We start from the raw sequence: 13,367 nt of genomic DNA on the forward strand, positions 1-13,367 counted from the left end.
AGCCCAGAGGCAGAGGTTCCCCCACCACAGTTCCGGGTGGCACACGGCACCCCGGGCCTGCTAACGAGCTGCCCCTGCGGACTCAGCACCCGCCCCACTCAGCCCCCGGCCCCGGCTCAGGACGGCGGGCTCCCTCTACGCGGATGGCGGAGGTGGCCTGGCAGTGACGGCCTTGCCCAGACCGGGGAGGGCACCCCACGGCCGCCAGCGCCAGGGCGCGCACGGATGCTGGCCGCCCCGTCCCCGCAGCGCGGTGCCCCCTGCGCGCCCAGTGCCCTCCCCGCCTGGCCCTCCCTCGGTCAAACGGCCTCGCAGCCTTCCTGACCGAAGGGCTGTGCTCGGGTAGGACGCCCCTTCTTTAGGGTAAGGGTCTCCCTAAGGCCGGGAGTGGGCCCCTCACAGCCCAGCCTGCACCATTTTGCTGGACTGGCAACTGCACGTGGGCCCGGACGGCTCAGGGGGAGGCCGCTGCCCGCTGGCCAGGCCGGTGCAGGCCTGGGAGGGCTCGCCACGCAGGCCTGGGCAGGAAGCGGCTCGCGCACGGAGGAGCCCCGCCCCGGGAGTGGGGTGCGGACGGGGACCGAGGACCCCGTGCACGCGAGCGTCCGTTCCTTGTCACAGCCCCTCGGTGGGCTGGAGTCCCCGGCCTGGGAGCTCCCCTCCCCTCCAGAGCCGCTGCACCTCATGTTCCCTCTGGATCCATCGCTTTTGTGCCTTGTGTGCTCGCTCTCATTTTTCACCTCCTTCCTTTTCTGCAATGTCACCTCCCTTCCTTCCCCTTCGTCCTGAAGGCCCTTTAAGCTCTGTGGGCACCTGGCGTTCCCAGCAGGAAAATGTAGAGGAAAATGTGTCAGGCCTGCTTCGGTTCATGTTTACGAAGGACTAAACACTTCTGTTTTTACTGTTGTTATCATTGTCTCTGTAATGGTGCATATGGAATCAAGAGGTTTCCATCACAGTTTTATACTTTCTCTAATAATAAGAAACACTATTTTAACTGATACCGACAGTCTGTATTCAACTATAATCTTCAAAAAGGCGAAATCATGAGTCTCAGGCAAACAGAAAATGAACATGTGTTGAAGATTTTATATAACTCGTTCAGTAATGAGGGCATCTGTAAGATGTTATGACCAGTCCAGAGAGCATCTGAAAAACTAGGTATGTAGAGGCACTTTAACAACAATGAAAACGTTAGGATTCAGTTGTCAGGTTAAACATAAAACTGCTGTTCAACAGGCCATCTTTAGAATTATAAATTATTTTCATCTTTAATGGAAAAATTATCCTTTTATTTTCCTGCTTTGTTTCTAAGTTGTAGGTAATTTTTCTGACTAGAGTTGCTTCTCACATTTGACTATGTGTCCCTGGTCACACTGCAGCCATCAGTGGCATGAAGAAAGCTCAGAATAAGAAAAGCTGCCAAGTGGCTGTGGCATAAATGCATCCCAACGTCATGAGGGCACTAATAGACTGGACTGTGAGACCTGGCCAGCCCTGGCCTGCCACTGATGTTTCCTTTTAGTGAATTGTAGGCTCTTCTTACAGTTCAGGGTCTCCTGCGTTCATCTGTAAAATCAGTCTGGGTCATGTCGACTGTTAGGGAAAATTCTTTAAAGCTTATAATTAGAGGCTTTTACTTTTGTCTGGTTGTTTCTTTGAATGAGTCTCTGGGTTAGCTGCTGGGGCAATACCTTTGATCAGCAGGGCCACCCTGAGGAAAACTAATCAGAGTGTCTGTCAGGACCCCAGCGCCCAGGAGACGCTGGCACCCCTGCCCACTGGGCAGCGAGCTGGCAAGGCAGCCAGCCCAGAAGGTGGCAGGTCTTCTCCTGATGCCAGAAAGGACCTGCGGCTCAGCTGTATTTCTCACCCAATCGCTCTTGCAGGCACCACAGTCTCTCCTCTTTCACAGGAGTTTGTCTTTTGCCCTTTAAGGCTGTTTGGTCATCACGCAGTTTCATCCCATCCTCGTGACCGTCGGCGGGAGGGAGCACCCGGGAATCACTGTGCATGGACGGTGGCTTCTACGCAGGAAGCTCCTGGCTCACACTGACTGTCGCTGTCATCACTTTGCCTCTTAAACATCCCATGAGTGTCATCTGTGTTGTCGGACATTGTGTGTTTGTTGATTCATAAGTAAGAATCACTCTGTATGGTGACACTCATCAGATGCGTACTTTGTCCTTAAGGAAATCACATTTTGAACCAAAGTTTCCACTAGAATTTCCTTCTGGTTAAAGGCTGCCGGTCAGAGAGGCCAGGCAAAAACAGAAGGTAACGGATGGTGAGGGTGTCTGTCTTTATCCCTTGTATACATGCCAAGCCTGCTGCCACTTCAGAATTGGAAATCTAGGTGGCAAATATGCCTGTACTTCAGCTGGCTGAAGACTTCAAAATAGTTCATGTAGAAAACAGTTACTGACTGTTAAATGAGGAAGCAATAGGCAAGCAACAGAAAGAAAGAAAAAAAGAGGACGGGAGGGAGGAAGGAGAGAAGGGAAGGGAAGGAAGAGGACAGAGGGGAGGGGAGGGAAGAAAGGAAGTCACACTGCTCGTTTCTGTGCAACAGTGGCCCGAGGTGGCCCATTCAGTGTTTTCCAGGGAAAGGGCCCTCCACCTAAAAAGTCTGGCTTGCGCATGGCCAGGAAGGCAGGCAGGCCCACAGCAGAGAAATACGGGCTCTTGCACTTGTGCTCAAGAAGGGCCCAAGGAACTGAGATGTTCTCTGGAAGCAATGAGCGTGTGTCAAGCTGACGCGTGGAGGTTTCCTGAGACGGGCGCAGAATGATGATAGTGATGATTTTAAGAGTTGATTCATACTCAGTCCAAGGAAACATCATCATCATAAACACGCTGGGTGCCAAGGGCCAGCGGAAGAGCTTCATGCAGAATTGCTTCTGGCTGGGCGAGCCGACTAGTGGTGTGAGTTGTCAGGAAGAGTGATGGGGAGCTGAGGGGATAAACGCACACGTGCCCGTTGCCTGGCGGGAGAAACCATCTGAGGCCAGAGGAGGGAGGCGGAGCATCCATGCTGACGGCGCCGTGTCGCCAGATCGTTTGCTTGAGGGTTTTAGGGCTCCGAAGGTGTGCACGCTTGGAAGGCCAAGAGATCCCGGCCTGACTCCCCGCTGAGTCTGATTCTCAGCCTTGGAGAAGCAATCTTTCTGATGCTGCTTCCTCATTCTGCAGCATGAGTAATATGAACGACACCTTTCCCGCTGAGTATTCAGTGCAGAATTAGCAAGTTTCGGCATACCAATATTTTTTTAGAATTAGAGGTACAGTTCTGATTTTCAAGCAGCTTGCAGATTAAGTAGGAGCCTCAAAAAACATGACTTCCAGTTGCTCTAAGAATAATGTTACATTTTTGTTGTTGCTTTTCCAGCCTTACGGTGAACTCTGGACAAGATGCAGACAAGTAAGGAGAAAAGCCATTCTATTAGGGCAGCAGTTGTAAAGTCACAGGAAGGCCATGTCCACTGGTTAAGTGGTCCTGGTGGGGATGTGGCCAAGCATGGCGCACACCTGTCACCCCAGCTGACCCTGCTGCAGCTGAGGCTGAGCTCTGCCATGCAGGACAGCAGCGTGAGCAGTGGAGGGCTGGGGGGAGACAGCACGCCACCTAAGTGGGGCACAGGAAGAGCCCAAAGCCAAGGCTGATCTGGGGCTTGGTGGGGCCATTAGTTCAGGGTGCCCGGGGCACTGAGGTCAGAGCAGAGAGTGTGGGAGGAGGCCAGATCTGTCACGCTCCATCAGCTCTGCTGAGAAAGCTGAACTCACTGCTCCGGACAAGGACTAGTCACTCCAGGACATTAAACAGGAAGGACAGAATCAAATGTTCACATTCAGTTGGTTTTCTGATTGCAAAGTGGTGCATGAGGAGAAGTCAGGGTAGAAGATGGTTTACAGGGTTGCTGAGGGCTCCAAGGAGGCCTGAGGGGGTTGCACTTTGACCTCACCTCTGGGTGTGGAAGGAAGCAGAGATACCCCAGAAAGCACATGCCCAGGCTGGGCAGGCCGGGGAGAGGGGCTGTAAGTCAGGGGGAGGGAAGACCGTGGCTGCCCTGCTCCGCAGAATTCAAGTTTCCGACAGAGTCATGCCTCCAACTACAAGTAGTAGGTAGCGTCAGGAAGTGGAGACCGGGCGTGAGTGTGGGCACCAGGGGCACCTTTTCAGAATTATTCTAGCCTCAGTCACGTGCTGCCTTTCCATAAAGATAAAGGAGCTGGACCTCTAATTTCTCCTTGGTAACAAATAAAAAACAGCCTGGTGAAAACTGAAATATAATTCATTGTGCAGTTTAGTTCATAGTTCGTTGTGTCACGGTGTTTTGTCAGCATCTGGGATTGAAAGGATCCCCTAGTTTGGGGTCATTCTCACTGTACTTGATATGTCTCAGACCTCAAGGGGTACATCGCTGCCTTAGAAAACGCCCCAGCCACCTTCTGCTCCTTTTCTAAACGTGTTGACTGTCACCTGTGAGAAAATGTGCAGTGGAGTTTGCATTTTCCACATCTGCTGGAAGAAAAATGCCACTAACAAGATATATGAAGAGCTATTCAAATCTGAAAGACTGAAAAATAAGGGAAAAAATATTTAAAAAAACATTTGGCTCCATAAATCCTCCCCTCTTTATTCTACACAGTCTCTGGAAAAGAAATAATGAACCTTACTTTATGATCTGCTTGTATTTGTAATTGATTTATCTTGTGGTTAAAAGGAGATTTACTCACCAAAACTGAGACAGACAGGATAATATAATTTGGGTTTGACCTCCTGGCCTGCTTGGGTATCACTCATCAGAACAGAAAATTCAGTGGTGTTTTAGCATTACTTTAGAATAAGGGACTCGATTAATTCTTTAGGAATGTCCTTTCTCTGTTTTTTGGTGCAGACCGTAACTGTTATACATATATGCACAGGTCCAATGACCTGGTATGATTCAGGGCAGACAGAACACCTCCTGACCCCCTAATATCCACCCTATGCCCTCACCATCCCCATTTCCAGTTATTTCCTTGTCCACGTTGCTAGGTTGACTGATGGCGGAAATCTTTTGGTCGCCTATTTATTTCTTTAACTTAGACTTAGTTTCCTGTTTAGCATGGAGACTCCTGGTCTCATATAAACCCTTCGGAATTCTCATCTGTTCCCACCTTGCTAGGACTGTATTTTTATCTGGTAGTTTTCTAGACCAGGATTTAATAAAGTTTCAGGCTGATGAGCTAGAAATGGCTGAGGCTAATAAAGGCCTGAGGAAGGCGATGATAAATGACAAGAGGGTCCTGCTCCAGACATCTTCCAGCACATCTCTCCAGGGGTGCCCTTTGCAGCCTTTAGGACCACAGTGTGTCCCTCAGTTCTTCAGGAATGTGGACCTGAACCCACACCATTGGGTTTGGAATAGAACTTAAAGGCAGGCTGGACCTGTCTTCTCTGGATCACTCAGCACTCCCAGAACCCAGTAAATATCTGCAGATGGGATTCAGCTTAATTTCTTGGCTGTCATTTCTCAGTACACATCATTTTACCAAAGGGCTAACCTGGTGGGGTCCTGGCTTTCTAACAGTTATGGCTTCGAGCCTCCACTATTCTTGAATAATTTGCTATGGGCTTTGTGAATCTCTCTGGAAACTTCAAGGTGTGCCCTGGGCAGAAAGTTGGGTTACAGTCCTATTCTGTGTTCCAGAAGGAGAACCTTCCCTTCTAAATAAACATTTGGAGCAATTCATCTGCACAGCTACATTGACAACCTCTGGTCCCAGCTGTTGGGAGGGCTCAGGAGAAGGGGCGTGTAGAGCGGTGGTTGAGCATACACGGTAGTCACGGTCTAACCGAATCTGTAGCATAAACACACTAGGCAGACTCATTCTTATTTTACATCTCGAGTAGCTGAGGCTTGGGGATGTGGTGGCCGATGTGGCTAGTCAGCCAGTGACATGGAACTTGACTCCCCGCTCTTTGGCCGTGAGGTCCGCCCTCTGCACAGCACACTGCCTTGCGCTCCATGAGCTTTGCAGAACTTGTCACAGTCTCCTGACTTGGTGCCCCGAATAGCTTGCTTCTGACTTTGCCATGAGGGACAATCTGCATGCGTGTTCCACTACCAAAGAGTCTGTGACAGACTGTGCAAGAGCATATTTTATCTCATTTGCAAGGGACATGGCCATCTGAAGTTTCATTCTTAACCAAGTAGAGTTCAGGATTCTGCATGAACTATATAGTCTTTTATTATTTTTTCAGTAGCAGGATGAAGAGGGGGTTTTCCAGCCTAGAAAGACATACTCTTTCCAGGCCCCCTGAATTCCTAATTCTCACTGGGAACTTTAATAGAAAAGTTCAATACAGCATGACAACAGAACACTAATTAGCTGTTACCAGTGTCAACGTTGAGCTAAAGGCATCAAACCCTGTGAGTCCTGACGTGTATTCCTTGTATTTTTCAGGGGGAACATCATCAAGACAGAAAGGCTTCCTAGGGTGCATACGCTCCCTGCACTTGAATGGGCAGAAACTGGACCTGGAGGAGAGGGCAAAGGTCACACCCGGCGTGCGGCCAGGATGCCCAGGCCACTGCAGCAGTTACGGCCACACCTGCCACAACGGGGGCAAGTGTGTGGAGAAGCTCAGTGGGTACTTCTGCGATTGCACCAACTCACCCTATGAAGGGCCCTTCTGCAAAACAGGTACGATAGGCGCTATGGTTTCCGCACGTGCTGTAGTGTGGTGCCTGCAGGCCACGGTCAGGCTGTGCCCTTAGTCCCATGATGCATCACCTCCCTCAGTCTCCTGGGTGAGACGGGCAGAGCTCTCTGCCAGGATGACAGACACTCATCACAGTTGTCAGGCATGGCACTGCCTCTGAGGTGGATGGAGGGTAACAGGACGCCATCCTAGTGCCAGGAGCCAGCTGCCCACTGGGAGAGTGGACTCATTTCTGTCAGCCAGGAAGTGAGGGTTGATCTTTTATTTCCAGTTCCATGACTCAGTCCACAAGAGCAATCACAGAGTCAAGACTACAGCCCTGGAGGGGCCTTAGAGACACGTAAGCCACCTTAAATCCTTTTTGCTAGGGAGTATATAGTTAAGTTAGTAACACGTATCATGCATCTAGTAAAATCTGTCATGCAGGTGACACAGGTGGGGTCGGAAGATTTGAAAGCCCTGCCCAGTGATTCACTTCAGGTCATGGGGGGCTGGAATGGAACAAAGAGCCAAAATTCCTGCCCCAGTGTCTTTCCACACCCCTCCTGACCGTATGACTTTGTTGCCTTGACCAAAGCTGACCCTGAGGGTATCTTCCTTGGACCAGGCGTGATGGTCATGGTGTGAATTCTCTAGATAATTTCAGGATGACTCTGTAAACTATAAAATCTCATCATTCAGTATAAATACTTAGTGTTTCTCAAATAGAAGGGCAAAGGTCTACTATCAATCTTTGCAGAATTTTCAAGTTTACTTTGTTGATGTAAAAAAAAAAATGTTTGTTGACCAAAAAATGTAAATGGTATTTCAAAAGCAGCATTTAAACTATCAAAATGTTTTCATCACTTTGGAACACCATTTACATACAAACAATGATGGCAGTTATACATAACTCCTCTCAGTCCACTAAAACACATTTCCCAACACCTCTCCTAGATGCTTCATTTAGTCCACGTTGCTGTTGGAACTTTAAAGCACTGGGGAAAAAAGAGCCCCAAAAAAAGTGTTCACCTTGGAGGGCGCATAATCAAAGCTCTTCGTTCATTCATGCTGGTCTTCTCCCCAGTTAGACTGAATCACTTGCTGCTTATTGCGGAGAAGCATTGTGCTTCTTGGAAGGAAGCCGCACAAATTCTAGGGCCAGTTGTGTGTTGGTCCCCATGTAGGAGCTCAAAATAAAGTCGCCCCACCCCAGTAGGCTCTTAAAATGAGCTAAGACCAGCAAAGCACGACTTGATTTTCACACGGGGAGGTCTGAATAACTTTCCCTGAAAACATTAAATGCCACCCTTAGTCTGGTCCCACAACCCAGGAGGGGCAAATGCAGAAATAAACCCAACCAGGCCCGTCACTGAAGGAAGGACGCTAGCATTGTTTTGCAGGATCTATACCCAGCTCTTCTGTTTGGCAAAAACAAAAACAAAAAAAGAACAGTGGACCTCTGCATTTCTCCAGGGACATGATTCAAACATCTCATAGATCATGTTGTTGTAAGTTTAGCCTAATTTTTCACTGGCTCCTTTCTCTGCACCAACCCCTATGAATTATTTTCTGTCCCTGCCCCCGTGTCCTCTGATTGCTGTGTTGAAGTATCCTCTGTGCCCTCTCCCCACTTTTTATTTTGATCTATATGTGACACAGACAGATATGTGCTTAACCTTTTCAGCTTGCTTCATGATTCACAGTTTCCAAACTTCTCCCTCTTCCTCCTAACCCTAGGACACCATTCTCTTTATATTCAGCAGCTATCGAGTTTATAAGATGAACCTGTTAACCAGGTCTTCTGGCCATGCCAGCTGCCGCTGGGAAACATACTTTGGAGCACAGTGGGAGACCTTAGTCACAGGCCGGCCCTGGACAGGCACGCTCTCTGGTGGGGCAGCCTTCCCTGTTAACTTGCTGTGGCACGGGCGCTTGAGGGTGTGCAGGTACCGGAAACATCTGGAGTGGAATTAGGGACATACGCCCGTTACCAGTGCCTGGGCCAGAACCACGGCCCAGAGAGGTGATCCACATTCTTTTGATTATGGTACAAAGGAATAATGATCACCAAATTCTCTAGTAATTATTGACTGCATCAAATAACCCCTAACCCCAGCGAAGTAGGGAAAATATTAATATCTGCATTTAACATGTGAAAACACTGACATTCACAGAGGCTTAGGGACTTGCTAGTAAATGTCAGGCCTGGGGATCCATCCAGCAACTGTCTGGTTCCTTTTTCCCCTTAGGACCCTAATTTAAGTCTATACAGGAATATAGTGATAGGATTCAAATAGGTATTTTTTGTTGTTTTCTGTGTTTCCTCTTTGTTTTATTATTGAAATGTAATTTACATACCATAAAATCCACCCTTTTAAAATGTATAGGTCAGTGGTTTTTAGCATATAAATATAGATGCACAACCATCACCACTAATTTCAGAATATTTTCCTCATACCCAGAAGAAATCTCATGCCCATCAACAGGGACTCCCCGTTCGCCCCTCTCCCCCAGTCCCTGGAAACCACTGATCTACCTCCTCTCACTGTGGGTTTGCCTCTGAGGACATTTCATATACATCAAGTCATATACTATGTGGTCTTTTGTGTCTGGTTTCTTTCACTTTGCATAATGTTTTCAAGGTAGCATTTTTCATAATTTATTCCTTTGTATTTCCAAAGAATATTCCATTGTGTGGATGCAATATATTTTGTTTGTTCATTCATCTGTTGATGGACACTGGGATCGATCCTCTGGTTTTTATGAATAATGCCAACACTCTTGTGCGTGTTTTTGTGAGGACCAGTGTCTTCTGTTCCCCTGGGTGTACCCCTGGGAGCGGGACTGCCGGGTCGAGCGGTACCTGTGTGTTTACTTTTGGAGGAAACTAGCAAATTGCTTTCCCAGTGGCTGCTCTGTTTTACATCCTCGCCAGCAAAGCAGGAGGATTCCAGCTTCACCACATGGCCGCCGGCACTTGTTCTCTGTCTGCCCGACCCATCTTCCCGTGGGTGTGCACTCTGGGCTTCCACTTCTCTGACGACTAAGGGCCTTGCATGTCTTCTCATGTACCTGTTGGCAGTTCATATGCCTTCTTTGGTGAAGTGACTATCTCAATATTTGCCCATTTTTTGGTTGAGTTATTTTTTTTCCTTTTGTTGTCCCATTGTAGGAATTCTTTGCATATTCTGAATATAATTCCCATATTAGGTATATGCTTTGTAAATATTTTCTGTCCTTTTCACTTTCTTGTAGTATCTTTTGAAACACTAAAGTGTTCACTTTTGGTGATGTCTTATTTCCTATTGATTCCTTTCTGTCCTGCTCTTGGTGTTGTGTCTAAGAAATCCTTGCCTAGCCAAAGGTCATGAATATTTATTGCCAATGTTCTCTTCTAAGAGTTTTGTAGTTTTAGCTCTTACATTTAGTTTTAAGCCATTTTGAGGTAATTGTTGTGTACGGTGTGAGGTAGGGGACCAGCTTCATTCTCGTGCAGGTGGACATCCACTACCCTGACACCGTTTGTCTTTAGCCCACCTCCACCTTCACCACTATACAAAGAATCTGGGTAGGACTGTCATGGTGTTAGCATTTAAATTACTTTCTAATTAAATGTTAGATAATAAATTTGGAATTATATTTGGAAATACAACTGGAAGTCTAGAAAAGTAAAAACCCAATCCAATTACTCAATGACAAGCATTAAAAAGAAAATCTGATTTCCTTCTTCCTCTTTTCTTTCCATTTAGTAGAGTTGAGGTAATTCTGTTGGCTACATCTCATAACCTGAATTGTCTTTATTTCAATGCATAGACATTCCTATTTAGCTCACCAGTTGTAATGATTGCAATATATTCCATCTGGTGGAGTTGCCTACTGTTTAACCCATTCTATCACCAGAACACTGAAGCTCGGTAGGGTGGTGGGACTCGGCCTGAGTTCAGACCCTGGCTCACCCATAGTCTCCAGCGTGTGACACTGATTATGTAACTAAGCCTCATGATCCCTTCATTTTCTCATGTATAAAATTTGAACAATTCAGGAGTATTTCACAAAAGGATTATGGTGGGCATCCAGTGAGCACTTCACAAAGATCTTGGGAGAATGTCTGCCAAGGTTATGATTGCTCTAATTATTGCTTTGGAATTTTAGATTGGCGCAAATTTTGCATTGCATGCAAGTAATGTGGTCATAGACACATGCATTGTTTATTTCCTTAGCAATGAAATACCTGTGAAAAAGATATATTGTATATTTAAGTACTCTTTGCCAATTGCCAAATCCTGTCAAAAACTCTTTAATATTTTCTGAGAGAGAAGGACCTCAGAAGCCCCATGGATCTACTATCTGCTTCAAAAATTACCAGCTTATGACACTCATGTTATACTGACAGTAACCCTCTCCTCTCCTTTATTACTTTGAAGTAAATTTGAAATATCACAACATTTCACCTATAGATATTTCAATATATATTGGTAAAAGATAAAGAGCCACTAAAAACACATACCACAGGAATAACACTCTAAGAACAATTTAATAACAATTCTTAAACTATTATAAAATGTCCACTCAGCATTCAAATTTCCAATTGTTCCATTTAGTTTTAATGGATGTTTTCCTAAATTAATAACATCCTGTCTGATTCTAGGCAGCCAGTGTCCTCATCACCCAGGCCTGCCTAAACCCTTACTCTAATTCCAAATCTAATTCTACTGTTGTTATTAAGACCAGCTTTGTTTACTGCGTCCCTCCTACACCCCACGATTTGACATAACTTCTTCCTGTCCTCCTGCCTACAAGACCGACTTCATTTCTGCCTTCCCTGGAATGGCCTGTGGCTCAGTGGCACGTGCGAGGAGGCTGGAGGCTGAGACATCACCCCTGCAGTGTCACCGTGTTTCTTAGCGACGCCTCCTCCTTCCTGCTGGTGGGAGGCCCGGCCAAGCCCTCCGCCGGGTGTTCTGGCTCCTTGAGCCCCTGGAGACATGGCTGCCCAGTGGCTCACACATCACACCCCGGGGCTCTTCCACTGGGTTGTTAGCATTATTTTTGATGTGTGTCCTGTCTCCTCAGACTACCCAGCCAGCCCCTCCGCTGGGCAGGCCCTCAGGGGATACTGCTGGTACTGGTCCCAGCCCTGCGGTAGCTTCACGGTCCTGCAAGATCACCTCCATGCTAAGGTTTTCTCCCATTTAGCCCAGTGGTTCTGGATGTTCTGAAAAAAATCAGTCAGGAACCTTAAATATGATCAGTGAGCTTAACCTCTTAAATTATGAAATGTAAGAAATCGAGAGAATAAAAGAATGCAGGTGTTTTGCAGAATTGAGCTTCTTAAAATTTACAACATCCAAGCATTAAAAATAATTATAACTGGGACTAAGGACGGAGGGAAGACAGGGATTCTGTAGAACATTTCTAGTTTAAATATGCCTTTCATTTTAATTTCCTGTCCAAAGTATAAAGAAGAAAATACAATATATATGCCCATATCTAATATGCTATTCATAATAGAATGCTCTGAACTATAGTCACATTTGAACACACACCAACCTCAAATAAAAGCCATTATTCTGTTAACTGGGAGATAGTGTGGCTCAAAATGCAGACCAGAAGGCGGCAAGGAAATCCACATGTAGAAAGTGCTTGAATCAAACTGACGATCAACGGGAATCGTCGGTCAGGAGTCTCTGCATATCTCTGTAATCAGGAGCTCTGATGCTGGAACCTGAATGATAAATGCAGAACACTTTCTCTGAAATGTTAGTAGAAAGCAGCTGGTATTCCCAAACTGCTGAGCAATATGCATGAATATGCAACGTTAATTGTTTTGGCCTTGGTGCAGGCTGTTACAGAATTTTCACAAAAGTAGAACCAATTCGCAATGGAATTAGGGAGCTAAAGCCTCCTCTGGTTATGTGCTGGGGGCCACCAACTCAATAGAGGATTTCCTAGGGAATGAGGAACATTGCCTGTATCATTCGGGACAAAGAGGGACTGTGGCAGAGCGGCCTCATGATTACTGCCCGGCCTTGATGTCAGAGGTCCTCAGCGTGTTGCTGGCAGAAGCAGCTCCCCCTACCCTGACACTGTACGGCGATAAAGCTGAAGGTGAACTTAGGGGCAGCCTTGATTGAACGAGAGCAGCTTAGCATTTGGACAGATGTGCGTCATTAAACAGATATATTTTGTGAAGAAAATTGGGATGGGTTCAGGGCAAATTCTCCTCCAATCTGGAAAGTGTGTGACTTCAAACTTGCGACTAACCCTCGTAAGCGCTGCGTGCGCATCTTCTCATCTGTCCGCATGGAAGCACTACTGAGGCGAGTGTCTTCTCTCCATCTGTCAGATGAGGAAACGGTCCCCACAGGCCCTGTCACTTGCCTGGGACCACACAGACAGGGAGAGATCGAGTGAGGCTTCCGAACTAGTGCCTCTGGTCTAGTGGCATGGAATTAAAATGATGACAGCTGGAGTGAGGACATTACCCAGGTGGGCTGGGTGATGCGCATGCTCCTGAAGATCGAACGGCATCGGCTTGCAGGTGCCACCTGTCTTCCCGGGGGCGGCAGAACCCTATCTGTTGTTGCCCTAAAGGCATTGTTACTCTCCATAGAAAGGCCGATTTGCCCAAGTCTTGGCTTTTTTTTTTTTTTCTTGGAAACAGTATCAATTCCTA

General features: G+C 47.0%; 1 protein-coding gene across 5 annotated transcripts in view; it reads left to right on the top strand.

The window, feature by feature from the left end:
- Positions 1 to 13,367, top strand: part of CNTNAP5 (contactin associated protein family member 5) — a 628,981-nt gene that overhangs the window by 528,540 nt on the left and 87,074 nt on the right. For all 5 annotated transcript variants that reach the window (XM_036884000.2, XM_036884003.2, XM_036884001.2 and 2 more), the window contains one exon: positions 6,451 to 6,690. In XM_036884000.2, the coding sequence (XP_036739895.2) occupies positions 6,451 to 6,690 (240 nt within the window). The remainder of the gene's footprint in view (positions 1 to 6,450; positions 6,691 to 13,367) is intronic.

Source organism: Manis pentadactyla, chromosome 8 (genome assembly GCF_030020395.1).
Source record: "Manis pentadactyla isolate mManPen7 chromosome 8, mManPen7.hap1, whole genome shotgun sequence".
In the NCBI taxonomy this organism is placed as follows: Eukaryota; Metazoa; Chordata; class Mammalia; order Pholidota; family Manidae; genus Manis; species Manis pentadactyla.